At 46.4% G+C, this 13,235-nt stretch overlaps 1 protein-coding gene across 1 annotated transcript in view; it reads right to left on the bottom strand.

Moving 5' to 3' along the window:
• Positions 1–8,213: 8,213 nt before the first annotated feature.
• The window catches only part of LOC137156182 (cilia- and flagella-associated protein 46-like), a 66,724-nt gene continuing 61,702 nt past the window's right edge, over positions 8,214–13,235 (bottom strand). The window contains exons 29-33 of the mRNA XM_067552917.1: positions 12,025–12,248; positions 9,361–9,483; positions 9,038–9,091; positions 8,781–8,948; positions 8,214–8,325 (exon numbers count right to left, since the gene is read on the bottom strand). Of these exons, the coding sequence (XP_067409018.1) occupies positions 8,251–8,325; positions 8,781–8,948; positions 9,038–9,091; positions 9,361–9,483; positions 12,025–12,248 (644 nt within the window). The 3' untranslated portion in view covers positions 8,214–8,250. The remainder of the gene's footprint in view (positions 8,326–8,780; positions 8,949–9,037; positions 9,092–9,360; positions 9,484–12,024; positions 12,249–13,235) is intronic.

The raw sequence follows: 13,235 nt of genomic DNA, 5'->3' as shown, positions 1-13,235 counted from the left end.
GTGCCACACTCATGTCACGGTATATAGGGCACTCCCGGCCCCGCGGGTCCCCAGTCCCTTCTTTCTGCCAACTCCGGCAGCGGGGACAGAGGGTGGGTTTGGAATGGATATGAGCAACACATCTTGAAGAACAACAGTTACTGGTAAGTAACCCTGTTTTCTATCTTCGAGTGATTGCTCATATGCATTCCAATTAGGTGATTAAGTAGCCATACCCTTGGCGGCGGGTAGGAGTCACTGGCAAGCAGCTCTATTCAGCACGGCTCTGCCGACTGCTGCATCATCCCTCGCCTGTTCAACAATGGCGTAGTGGGTCGCAAAGGTGCGCACCGACGACCAGGTCGCTGCTCCGCAGATGTCCTGCAGAGGCACGTTCTCTAGGAAGGCCGCAGATGAGGCCTGGGCTCTGGTCGAATGTGCCTTCACCGGTCCTGGCAGGGGCTCTTCTGCCCGTTCATAACAGGTCTTAATACAGGTTATGATCCATGATGAGATTCGCTGGGTGGAGATGGGAGAGCCCTTCATCCGGTCTGCCACTGCTACGAACAATTGCGTGGATTTTCGGAAGGGCCTGGTTCTCTCCAGGTAATATGCCATGGCCCGTCTGACATCCAGCGAGTGCCACCTTCGTTCGTCCACCGACCCATGCAGTTTAGGGAAAAACACAGGGAGGAAGATGTCTTGATTATAGTGGAACTGGGACACTACCTTGGGCAGGAAGGCCGGGTGGGGCCGCAGCCTGACCTTATCTTTATAGAAAACAGTGTATGGGGGCTCCGATATCAATGCTCTTATTTCGGAGACTCTTCTGGCCGATGTAATGGCCACCAGGAAGGATACCTTCCAAGAGAGGACCAATAGGGAACATGTGGCCATGGGCTCGAAGGGGGGTCCTGTCAGCATGGAGAGGACCAGGTTTAAATCCCAGGGAGGAATGGGGTCCCGGACCTGTGGAAACACCCTCTCCACCCCCTTGAGGAATCTGACAGACATGGGGTGGGAAAATAGGGAGCGCCCCTCCATCGGCTGATGGAAGGCCGAGATGGCCGCCAGGTGTACCTTCAGGGAGGCCAAGGCTAGGCCTTGGATATTAAGGTGCAGAAGGTATTCCAGAACCACCTTAGCCTCCGCCCAACCAGTAAAGCGCCTCCACTTTGCCCGGTACGTGACCTGCGTGGAGGGTTTCCTACTACCCAGCAGAATGTGTTGGACCTGCAAGGAGCAGGCTCTTTCTCCCTCTGTCAGCCAGAGAGTCTCCAGGCTGTCAGGTGGAGGGAGTCCAGGTCCGGGTGCAGCATGCGCCCCTGGTCCTGGGAAAGCAGGTCGTATCGCCTGGGGAGCGTGATCGGAGTGACGATGGAGAGGTCGAGCAGCGTACTGTACCAGTACTGCCTCGGCCACACTGGGGCAATCAGGATGATGTTCACCCTGTCCCTCTTGATCTTGAGCAGGACTTGAGGGAGGAGCGGAATGGGGGGAAATGCATACATCAGGCCCCCCACCCATTTTATTAGGAATGCGTCGGACAGGGAGCCCGGCTCGTGACCTCGGAGCAAGAAGTATCTCGGGCACTTCCTGTTCAAAGATGACGTGAACAGGTCCAGTTGGGGAGCGCCCCACTCTCGGAAGATTGAAGCCGCTACCTCCTGGAGTAGCGACCACTCGTGTTGGGGTGAGAATGATCTGCTGAGGCGATCTGCCGAGGCAATCTGCCTCGTCGTTCCTGCTCCCCGGGAGATGAGAGGCAACTAAATGAAAGTCGTGCCTCACTGCAAATTCCCATAGACGTGTAGCCTCCTGGCACAGGGCCGAGGAGCGCGCTCCCCCCTGCCTGTTCATGTAGAACATGGCTGCGGTGTTGTCTATGAGGACCTGCAATGCCCTGCCCCTCAGGAATCTGAGGAAGGTCTTGCAGGCCAACCAGACCGTTTTGAGCTCTCGAACGTTGATATGCAGGGCTCTCTCCGCCGGAGACCATAACCCTTGGGTTCCTAGGCTCCCCATCCCACATCTGAGGCATCTGTGATAAGAACCACTGACGGAGTCAGGTCTCTGAACGGGACTCCCTTGAGCACCTCCCTCGGAGTCCTCCACCAATCGAGGGAGGACAGCACCTGTGGGGGAACCGTGACCACCTTGGTCAGTAAATACCTGGAGGGAATATAAACCGAAGCTAACCAAGCCTGTAGAGGCCTTAGCTTGAGACGTGTCAGCCTAACCACGTTCGTGGAAGCTGCCTTATGTCCCAACAGCTGTAGGCAATGCCTGGCTGTTGTCGTGGGGGACCTGTAAAGGTCCGCAATAATGGTACCCATCGCCTGAAATCGGGGCTGTGGCAGGAAGGCTCTTGCCCAATTGGCATCTAGGGTGGCCCTTATGAAGTCTATGCATTGCACCGGGGTGAGTGTGGACTTCTGCTCATTAATGAGCAACCCCAGTCTGGTGCATGTGGCACAAGTCAGCTCAAGGCTGTTCTGTACATGGATCCTGGATCTGCCCTTGATGAGCCAGTCATCCAGGTAGGGGAAAGTCTGTACCCCGTTACGGCAGAGTTGGGCTGTAACCACCGCCATACACTTAGTAAAAACCATTGGGGCCAAGGACAGGCCAAATGGGAGGGCGGTGAATTGATAATGGCCTCCTCTTATCATAAATCTCAGGAACCTCCTGTGTCCTGGCAAAATGGAGATGTGAAAATACGCATCCTTCAAATCAAGAGCAGTGTACCAATCCCTTGGATCTAAGGCCGGAATTATAGAAGCTAGGGAGACCATGCGAAATCTAATTCGTTTGATAACCTATTCAGACGCCGGAGGTCCAGGATAGGCCTCAGGCCCCCCTTGGCCTTGGGGACCAGGAAATACCTGGAGTAAAAACCCTTTCCCCTCTCCCTTTGTGGAACCTCCTCTACAGCACCGAGTCGCAAAAGGGAGTGAACCTCCTGTACGAGGAACTGTTCATGGGCTGGGACCCCGAAGGGGGACGGGGTAGGAGGAGAATCCAGGGGAAAAGACCATGAGCTGAAGGGCATATCCGTTAAGGACCACCCCCAGGATCCAGCAGTCTGTAGTAATTGTCTCCCATGCCTGATAGTATGGCCGAAGCCTGTTTTCAAAGGATCGGCTAACATCCAGGGGAAAAGGAAGAGCGCCAACCACAAAGCCGCTGTCAAAAGCGTTTATTACCGTTTCCGGATCCAGGCTTGTCGCCTTGCTGCACCCATGCCGAAGAACCCTGTCGGTCACGGCGATTGGGCCCTCTGAACTGTTCCCGACCCCTCCTTGGCTGGGGGGCCCTAGGGGCTGGCCTTGGCAGGGGAGGCGGGCGACGTTGAGGCTGGGGGCGAGACTGACGTCCCGATGTCTGGGAGGTGTATAACCCCAGGGACCTCAGAGTAGCTCTAGAATCTTCTAGAGCATGCAACCTGTCATCCGTCCTCCCTGAAAAGAGACCGGAACCCTCAAATGGCAGGTCCTGAATCGCTTGCTGGACCTCGGGGGACAATCCAGAAGCCTGTAACCATGAGCAGCAGCACATGACGATGGCTGAAGCCATCGCCCTGCCTGCGGTGTCTGTGGCATCACTGGCCGACTGCAAGGCTTCTTAGACCACTGCCTCTCCCTCCTGTGCCACCGTGGCCAGGTCCGCAGCTGGATCTGGGGGAAGCGCTGCAACTAAGCGGTGTAGGGAGGTGTAGGGAGGTTCTGGTTATATTTTCCCAGGAGGGCCTGGTGGTTGGCTACCCTCAATTGTAAGGCGGCAGCGGAATATACCTTGCGACCAAAGAGGTCTAATTTTTTCCCCTCCTTGTCTTTGGGGGTGCTTCCCTGACCCCCCTGGCGGTCCCTTTGGTTAGCTACGTCCACTACTAGAGTTCCCGGGGCAGGGTGATTATAAAGGAACTCAAAGTTTTCCTTTGGCACGTAATATTTCCTCTCCGTTCCCTTAGAAGTTGGGGGAACAGAAGATGGCGTCTGCCAAACCGCCTTAACTATTTTCATGACCCTATCATGAACTGGTAGGGCCACTCGAGAGGGCCCAGGTGACCCTGAAGGCCCAAACATCATCCTCCTCAGACATTTCCTTAAGAGGTAGACCCAAATTATTGGCTACCCGCTTAAGGAGGTCCTGGTGCGCCCGAAAATCAAAAAGGGGTGACTTATGATCCCTTGAGGTCCCTTCCTCTGGGGATGACGAGGAGGATAAGGGAGTGGGCCCTGTAGAGGGACCCTCCTCCGGGTCAGACTCCGCTTTGGAGGGAACATGTGGAGCTGGCTGAATTGGGAGGGGTGGAGGGTGAACCACCCCCGAATGGAGCGACTCAACCCCTTGAGCTGGTTGGGCGCTCCATGGACCCCAGTATGGCCCGTCAAGGCCCTTGGGGCCAACCCAGAATGAGGTACTGAAAAGCCTCCCCATGTCAGTCCCGGTGGCCCGAGCCCGCGGACCGCTTCTTACAGCCCTTAGGCGGGGAGCGGCTTCATGAAGAAGAGGAGGTCGAGAGCGTCTACACCTGTGGCACCGTCTGGAGGAAGACCGGCTAGAGGAGCTGGTTGACCTCTTATGTCTATGGCATGGCCTCTTATAGCGCCGCTTGCCACCTCTGGAGCGTGAACGGCGGTGTCTGCGGCTATGTGCTGGAGACTCTGAGCGGGAATGTGCCTTTCCCGCCCTCGTCGCACCGCTCAGTACCGCAACAGGGTCGAGCGTAGTGTACGCCGGTCTCATCGGTGCCGAGAGTGTCGGTGCCGGTCTCATCGGTGCCTGCGCCGGTCCCACCAGTGCCAAGCACGTTGGTACCAGTATCATCAGTGCCGGCTGTGATGGTGCTGATATCATCAGTGCTGAATGCGCCGGTGCCGGTATCATCAGTGCCGACGATGTCGGGTACGGCGATACTGGGAACGGCAGTGCAGGGCCCGTCAAGGGCAGAGTCACTTGGCCCAATGGTGCCTGAGTGCTCAGGAGCAACGGAGCCATCAGTGCTTTCCCAGTCAGGGAGGCTGATGGTGCCGCAACAGGTGGTGGCAGTGCCAATACCAACGCCACCGTAGTCGGTGCTGCACTGGAGGAGACCGGCAGGACTTCCTGGCCCGGTGCCGTCACTCTGCGATGGTGACCCGGGATATCTATAGGCGAGCCGGTGCGGTGCCAAGATGTTTCCCGCACCGGGGTGCTCGAGCCCGAGCTGCGGTTGGTGCCGGAGTCAGCGCTGAAGCTTCTGCGTCGGCTCTTGGGGCCTCTTGACCGCTTCTGGTGCTGAGGCGCTCAATGACCGAGAGTCGGAGCTCGGAGGGGATGGGCTCTCCACCCTCCGTGACTGTCTGGGTGAGGATCGGGAGTGATGTTTCCTCCACCCACCGGGGCCACCCAGCACGGGTTTGCCCCGAGACGCAGGTCCCCGATCCCTCAGCCGAGGGGGGGACGGAGGCGTTGGCAAGGCCATGAGGGCCCTTGCTGCGGCGAACACCTCCGGCGTCGACGGTCCTTGTAGGGGCGCTCCCCCACCCCCAGGATTCAGGGGAGGCTCCCTACGAGGAGACACCGGTGCTGGAGGAACCTCCACGGCACGTGGCTGGGATGTCTCCCGAACATCTCCCTGCTTGGCTGGTTGCAAGGAGGAGTCCATCGAGGGGATCTCAGACCGCTTCGTCTTCTTAGTCGGCACTAAGGATTTCGGTGCCGCTGCCAGTGCCGGAGGTGCAGTCTGCACCAAAGAGACACTTGGTGCCGGAGATCTCGATGGCTTGGAGGCCGGGCACAGCGCGGACTCCATAAGTAAGGCCTTCAGACTCGCATCTCGTTCTTTTTGGGTACGGGGCTTGAATGACTTACAAATGCGGCACTTGTCTTTTCTCTCCGAGGCAACGAAGGCAGCGATCGTGAGGGTCACTCACTGGAAATTGCTTGGAGCAGAAAGTACAACTCTTAAAGCCCGTGGTGCCAGGCATGGCTCCATAGGAGCCCTTAAGGGCACTTAATTAAATAGTCACCTATTGACTTTTTTGAATAACAAAAACTAAGTTAACAACTACTGGTGTTCTAACAAGAACGATAAGCTAAGGACTGCTGCTTGCAATAGCAAGGGGCAGAAGTTCCAGCAACCGTCAGAGGCGGAAAGAAGGAACTGGGGACCCACGGGGCCGGGAGTGCCCTATATACCGCGACATGAGCGCAGCACTCCAGGGGGCGCCGCACCCGGCCCTGCAGGTGTGCTAAGGAAAAAGATTCCAGGAATCTGTGCACGGGGCGTGCACACACCTAATTGGAATGCATATGAGCAATCACTCGAAGATAGAATACATTTTATTTTATTTGCCCTCTTGCAGCTGCAGTAGCTGGGGTTTGCCAAACAGTCTTAGCAGACTCCATGAGAGCTCTATTGACTGGAATGGTGATCTTCATTGATGTCAAAATGCATAATATGTCTAGGAGTTTATGGTGGGACTCCTGACCTCCTCTTAGAGAATCTGCAACGCATCAGCAATTCGCTTAATCAGTTCTGAAACTGTCTGAAGTCATCTACCATAAAAGGTGGCGGAGGCATCACAGCTTCATCAGGCAATGAGTTAGAAATATTAGTCAGAAGTGTTATCTCCTTATCTACCCTTGCTTCTTGCTCATCAAAGTTATCTTCCTCTAGCACAGGTGGTGGTGGTGGAGGTTGAGGGGAGCTGGCCCTTCTCTACTCCATCCAGTGGTGTGATGACTCAGATGTAAATTGCTGATGATAGAACATTGAGGGGGCTCAAATGGCATAGGTGAAGGCATTAATGTGTGTTCCTACCATGTGTGTTCCATTAGGGATCCATCTTGCTGTAGTATGTCAGTATAAGAGGAAAGCAGCATGTCCTGGAATAGACAGGAGAACCCTGGACTGACACCTGAGAGCATGAAGACTTCTCCTCCACATACACCAATGGGGGAGATAGCTGTTCCATTTACAAGAAAAATGAGGGTGAACATGGTGGTCTAGGAGATAGACAGGTCAGTGACCAAGAGTCTTGATGCTGACAAACCCCCAGCACTCATTAACAGAGAAGACTTGATAGTATCAGGTCCTTAGTTTACCTAAATACTTGTGATACTGATGGTGTCCAGGAGTTGGTTGAGTGAGAACCTGTGGAGGGTCGCTTTGGTGCCAAAGGAGCTGGTACCAAGCCCTTGGCATGGGAGTGAGTCAGCACCAATTCCCTTGGTACCATAAGCACCTGAGTGGTCTTTGGTATCACTGGCTTTCCTGTTACTGGTACTGAATTTTGTTCATGGCTAAGCTTAGAACTCTTCACCATCTCATCTCTGCTGCTCTGGGTAGAGGTACCAGAGCTCGGTACCATGTCTGTCTTAGACAACTGACTCTTCTTCACCTTTGCAGTACCAACATGACTTGGAGCCTGCATGGAATTCTCCTTGGGATCTGAGGTCGCCATACTCTTCTTGTATGTTGGTGACCAAGATTTTCTTGGGAGGTTGACTCCTCTCCTCCTGCTCAGCGGCAGGTATTGAAACTATCGTTGTTGAAGTCTATGGTACTGTAGATGTATTCGATGCCACGATATTGTTGATGTTTCTAGCTGTGTCTGATAGTGACTGAGATGTTGATGTGGATGGGCACTAGTGGTACTGGGAGGTATACATAAATGGGGGTCTTCCAAAGCTCATCGCAGAGCTTCCTCCATCATCAGGAGTTTAAACTTGAGCTCCCTATTTTTTCAGATCTATTCTTGAAAGAAGTGCAGATCTTGCACTTATGAGGAATATGGGTATCACCCAAACAGCACAGGCACTGGCAATGCCTGTCGCTGACTGGAATAGCCTCACAACAAGAGACGCACTTTTTGAATCTCAGTGAGCTGACATTCCCAAGCAAATTAACAACAAATTGACCACTAGTGAAGGCAAAATACTCTTAAGACTATCTAACAATATGCATGAACAGCAAATTAAGAAAAACAATTTTAAAGAAAGAAAGCTGTTCAACAACTACAAACAGTCACTGCTACCGAAAATCTCTGATCAAAGACTCAAGATGCAGGTTCACCTGAAGTAGAGCACACATAGGGACATTCAAAAAAGAATTAAAAGATCCTCAGACCAAAATGACTGTTATTATCAGCATTTTCATAATTACTACAAAGCATTTATACATTTGTGTAAATTCCCATGGATTAACTTGTGAACCTCTTGCTCCTATTGATGAGCTGTCCCAGTGGTGAAGCCAGTGGGAATACGGGGTCTCAATCTGATTCATCATGTTTTGCATACACATCTTCTCTGATGTAGGATAAAATCCGCCAGAAAAATGAAGCTGATGGAGATTTGTATCTGATGGAGAAAATCTTATGCAATGACTATTTGTTGCACGTACGTTTTCAATTATGATGAATAACAGCAGAAAAAAAAGTTTTAAATATTTTTTGTTAAATCTTGCCAGTATCCTAAATCCACTCAAGATTCACCTCTACCAATATCTGAAGAGATACAGGTTTGTTTTAAAGATACGTATTAACAAAGAATGTGAACTGGCGTAAACATTTTCACGAAGCAATCACCCTGTATCTGACCAATCAGTCCTTATTCTCAAAGGAAACCTGCATAATAATTTCAAAAGACAAACCTAGGAGGCTAAATAACTTTTCTAGATACAAAAAAATCAGGCAGAATAGACACACTGGATTTATGGTTTATTACAACAATCTAACCCACTAACAACCACCCCCAGCTGCCTTTCCCCTGTTTGACTGGCAAAGTAGAGCAATTATTTTGAAATGTTTACTTACAGGTACCAGAATATTATCCCGGTTAATAACATAACAGCTTGCTTCCTGTTTAAAAGCGTCTCTAACTTCATCAGGGCAGTCATAACTAGCCCATTCCTCCACACTTGCTGGTAATGCTTCAACTGGTCCTTTTCTTTTAGGCTTCTCTTTCACCACTGAAGACTGTACCTTTAATTAAAGCAACTCTTTAGGGAGAAGTTCATTTTTAAATAAATATTTAAACATAGCTGTTTCAAAAGAGGGAAGAAGAAAGATACCTGTTTGGCATCCTTTTGGGCTTTGTCTTTTTTAGGGGTTGTTGTTTGTGGGTTCTGGAAAGCAGCAGGTGGTGGGTTTTGTCCAAAGAAACATAAAAGGAAAAAAACAGAAGAAAAAGTATTTGTAAACTGATGTCTCCCGCAGATCCACATGCTTAATTTTGCATATCTAGTACATGGACTCAGAAGTACTCTCCAACAGACACAAAAATTCAAAGATACCTATGCTAATCTCTATAATTTTGTACCTGAAGAACTGATCTCAGAAACACTATTTACTGAAGTAATACAATCTACATTTTTCCTAAAGAGGAGTGTCTTACTTGTTTTGCATCATTTTTGCCTTTATCTTTCTTAGGGGTGACTGATTGTGCATTCTGAGAAGCAGTAGATGGTGAGGATTTTGGTAAAGCTTTTATAACAGTTCCTGCTGTAGACAATGAAACCTAGACAAAAATAATTACAATTATTTAACTTTAAAGTGCTAGAAATAAAATCACTCACTTACGTTGACTGAAGATTACACTCCCACAGAGAAAAAGTCTAAAAGGCTCCTAGAACCCTCACATTATGATTATTTCTACAAGCATTTATGAAGGAATTAGTCAAGTGTTATTACTGAACACAGTGTCTGAAATAAATACCTACATCATTTAGGATTTTACAATCATCATTTTATTTTCACACCACCATGAACTGGAAGCCTGTGCACAGATGAAAGATATGTATAATATGCTCCTCACGGTCTACCCTATTGCAAAAGTATAATGTAGCATAGTGTACGCTGCATTATATGAAGCGCCAGAATCTGAAAGTACCTAGAGAAAATCTCTCTCCTTCTCTTTGTCTTGTGGCAGCAAAGCTTTGATAGTCTGATTCTCAAGGAAGGAGAGAACTTCTTACTAAAGCTCTTCTTGTTACTGATCTTGACTAAGTATAATTAGAATAGTAATTTAGTAGGATCTTTGAACAATAATTTCTGTTAGAGCTGATCAAAGTTCATAACACATCATTTGGACTATATTGGAACACTGGCTACATGTTCCACAACCTATCAAGATTTCACAGTGGTTCTTTACCATAAGGCAGTGTGTGTTTTAAGGCATCTAATATGTGTCATGGCTTTATTTAAGCTTTCAGAAATTACTCCATTGCCTAACAGATAGTTACTAAAGAGTCTTAACATTTCAGAGAGTCTCACCGGAAATGAAAACAAGCATTAGGATCCCCAAAGAGTTCAAAAGACTTCACATGTCCTTCTCATTCATCTTCAGTCAAATCTGCTCTACTTTTTATCGCAACCGAGCCTCACATCACACAGTTTAACAAGCTTTCCTGTATCTCTTTATAAACAACCTCCTTTTAATCCTAAAATATCATATGGAAAGTCTGAATCTCGCAGTAATGTTCATCTATAACAGTGATAGTCAGACAGAGGCTTGCGAGCCGCAAGTGGCTCTTTAATATGTCCGTGAGCTGTGCCTCTTTGCAGCACATGATATTAAAACACTGTGTGATTTAATTTTTAACCAATCTAAGTTATTAACCTATCAGGATGCTTTAAATATGTTATTAATCAATTGTAGTTGATAAAATAATAATAATACCTGGTCAGTCATTTTGCTCTGGAAAAAAATATATAAGCTAAATATTTCCCATCATACTGTTTAAATATGAATATATAGTACTATAGTAAATGAAACAATGAATTCACACTGCTGTGGCTCTTTTGGGTTATGCTGATCACTAATTTGGCTCCTGAACCACTGAGGTCTGAGTATCACTGATTTAGAGGCACTAGCCCATAGACAGCTACTGCCATTGTCCTATAACAGACACTGACAGCTACACTAGCTAATTTTGATATTTATTCAACTTCTAGTATTATCTTGAAGTCATCCTCTTTCTCTTAGTCAAGTACGGAATATTAAAAATTCTGATGATGTGAAATTTGGAAATGTTAGTCAGAATTTTGTTTTCTAAAATCCTTGTTTTCCAAATTTTTATATATTCTATGGTCCAAGCTAATTTCATAATGAAGGTCTGACAATTAGCAACACAGCTATGTAGCAGGATTCAGCTGCAAGCTTTTATATTGAGCAATTACCAGCATTTGTAATCACTGGAAAAACAGTAATAGACAACTAGAACACACTGATATGGATACCAGCTTCACTTTACAAATCTTTCGCCCACACCGCTCAGGTACTTATAATGGTATGTGGCAAATAGTGAGAACAAGCACAACTTTCACCACTTCAAAGATTTAAATAAATTTCAAAAATTTAACATGCAGTAGAGTCCTTTTGATGTTCACCATAAATGTCACTGGAAATTAGGCATCCATATCAATGAGAGAATATAACATTTAATGAGGTGCATTCAATTTGATTTAAAATGCTGCAGAACAGCCAGAAGCGATTACTTTAGAGAATTAACAACACTCAGTGAACATTAGCGTGGTATGCTTTCATCACAAAATTTAATTGATAGTTAAATAAACCTTGTGAATTGAGTTAAGTTAGATAATTCCTTTAAGTTAAATGACACACTCTTTGAAATGATCTCAGACATTACCTATCTATAATTATTGTTCTTCACAATTAGTATTGTGAATTTGGTAAATCCCCAATCATGGTTCTTATCTACCCTGACTATTTAGATAGTAAAGTTTAGAAACCATTGGTAGAAAAAGTGTAAGCCCAAGCTCCAAAGAATATACATACCAATAGAGAGTAATGGTCTTTAACTGAGCAATGTCTTTCTACCAATTGGCTGTTGGAAGAACTTGAACTACACAGAGGTCCTCTCTAGTTTCTTGTGATAATTTTCTAGTTTAATGCTTAGAAACAGTAAAACTATATCCTAATTATATTGTAAAATTGGATATATTATAATAAAGACAGTTAAAACAACAAAATATTATCTCACGATGTATTCATATATTAAATAAAAATATGCCAACCACATTTAATTTATCTTCTCACCTGCCAGATATGAATGATGTAAGCATAAGCCATCAAACAGTGTTGTTGATGATAAGGTGAACTATGGCCAGAAATTACAGCCATTAAGGTATGTGCTCTAAACAAAGCTTCCAATTGCCTTATGTTTCTTAAATCTTCATTAACAATTTGGGGAATCATAACGTTTATCCCAAAGTCTACCTTCAGCTTTGCTGGAGATGTTATTTCTTGTTTGATGGTTTTCTCTGTTAAAAAAACACCATGGTGTGACATTGTACAGTATTTAAAGTCTTATTTAATGTTGCATTTCTGCAGTGGAAATTAAAAAGAATCCATTGACAAGATGACATTATTAGAAAAATGGAAATCCAACTTACCAAAGATGACCTTACTATGATAATGTAATATTACTTATACCATATTTTCCATTATTAATAAAAACATAAAAATGTATTTAAATGAACTCTAAGCAATGATAAAGCAAAGAAATTCAGAGTAAAGGTACCCTTACCTAACTGTGCCTTGTTAAAGCAACCTATAAGGTTCTGAGGCCCCTTAAGAGGGCAATATAATGTTGCTCTAACTGTTACTTAACCAACCTGGCATCCTCTTCTTTGCTTTATTGTGAAATCGTAATCATGTTATAGGTGCCCCATAAAGCTCAAACACTTTTAGAGACTTCCCATACCTCTCTGATTCTCTTAATTTCTGTTCAAATATAAGGGGTTTAGAGGGCTTTCATCTTAAAGCAGGGTAGTGTAATTGTAGAATTCTGTTGCAATGCACAATGCAAAGTCTCAGTGTAATGACATTACATTGAGCCAGAAAGGAGTCCATGGCAGTCACTGATAAAGTGGCAAAATCTGCGTGCATATCCAGTAAATTCTGAGCATTACTAGTTCAACGTGGAAGATTGTGAGATCTGAGATTTTAACAAAAATATCTGCATTCCCCTAAAAAGGCAGGGACAACTTTAATAAGTTCATAATTTGATCTGTTTTTTCTTGTTCAGTGGTTTTCAAAATCCATGAAAATCTATCTATATATATTTTTATACAAAATGGTTAATGCTTTTCTTCTAAAAGAGAACTGATGAAAGGGACACAGCATTCATCAACAACTAGCAAGATTATGTGGAAAGGAAGGGAAATATCATGAAAAAATAGAGATTAATTTTAAATTGCCATTATACAAACAATGGTTAGCAATATTTAAAGAAAAACATGAATAGA

This window comes from Emydura macquarii, unplaced genomic scaffold, assembly GCF_026122565.2.
Source record: "Emydura macquarii macquarii isolate MOO-44397 ecotype Brisbane River unplaced genomic scaffold, CSIRO-AGI_Emac_v2 contig_1390, whole genome shotgun sequence".
Classification (NCBI taxonomy): Eukaryota; Metazoa; Chordata; order Testudines; family Chelidae; genus Emydura; species Emydura macquarii.
Note: the sequence above shows the minus strand (reverse complement) of the source record. Positions and strands in the feature narration are given on the sequence as shown.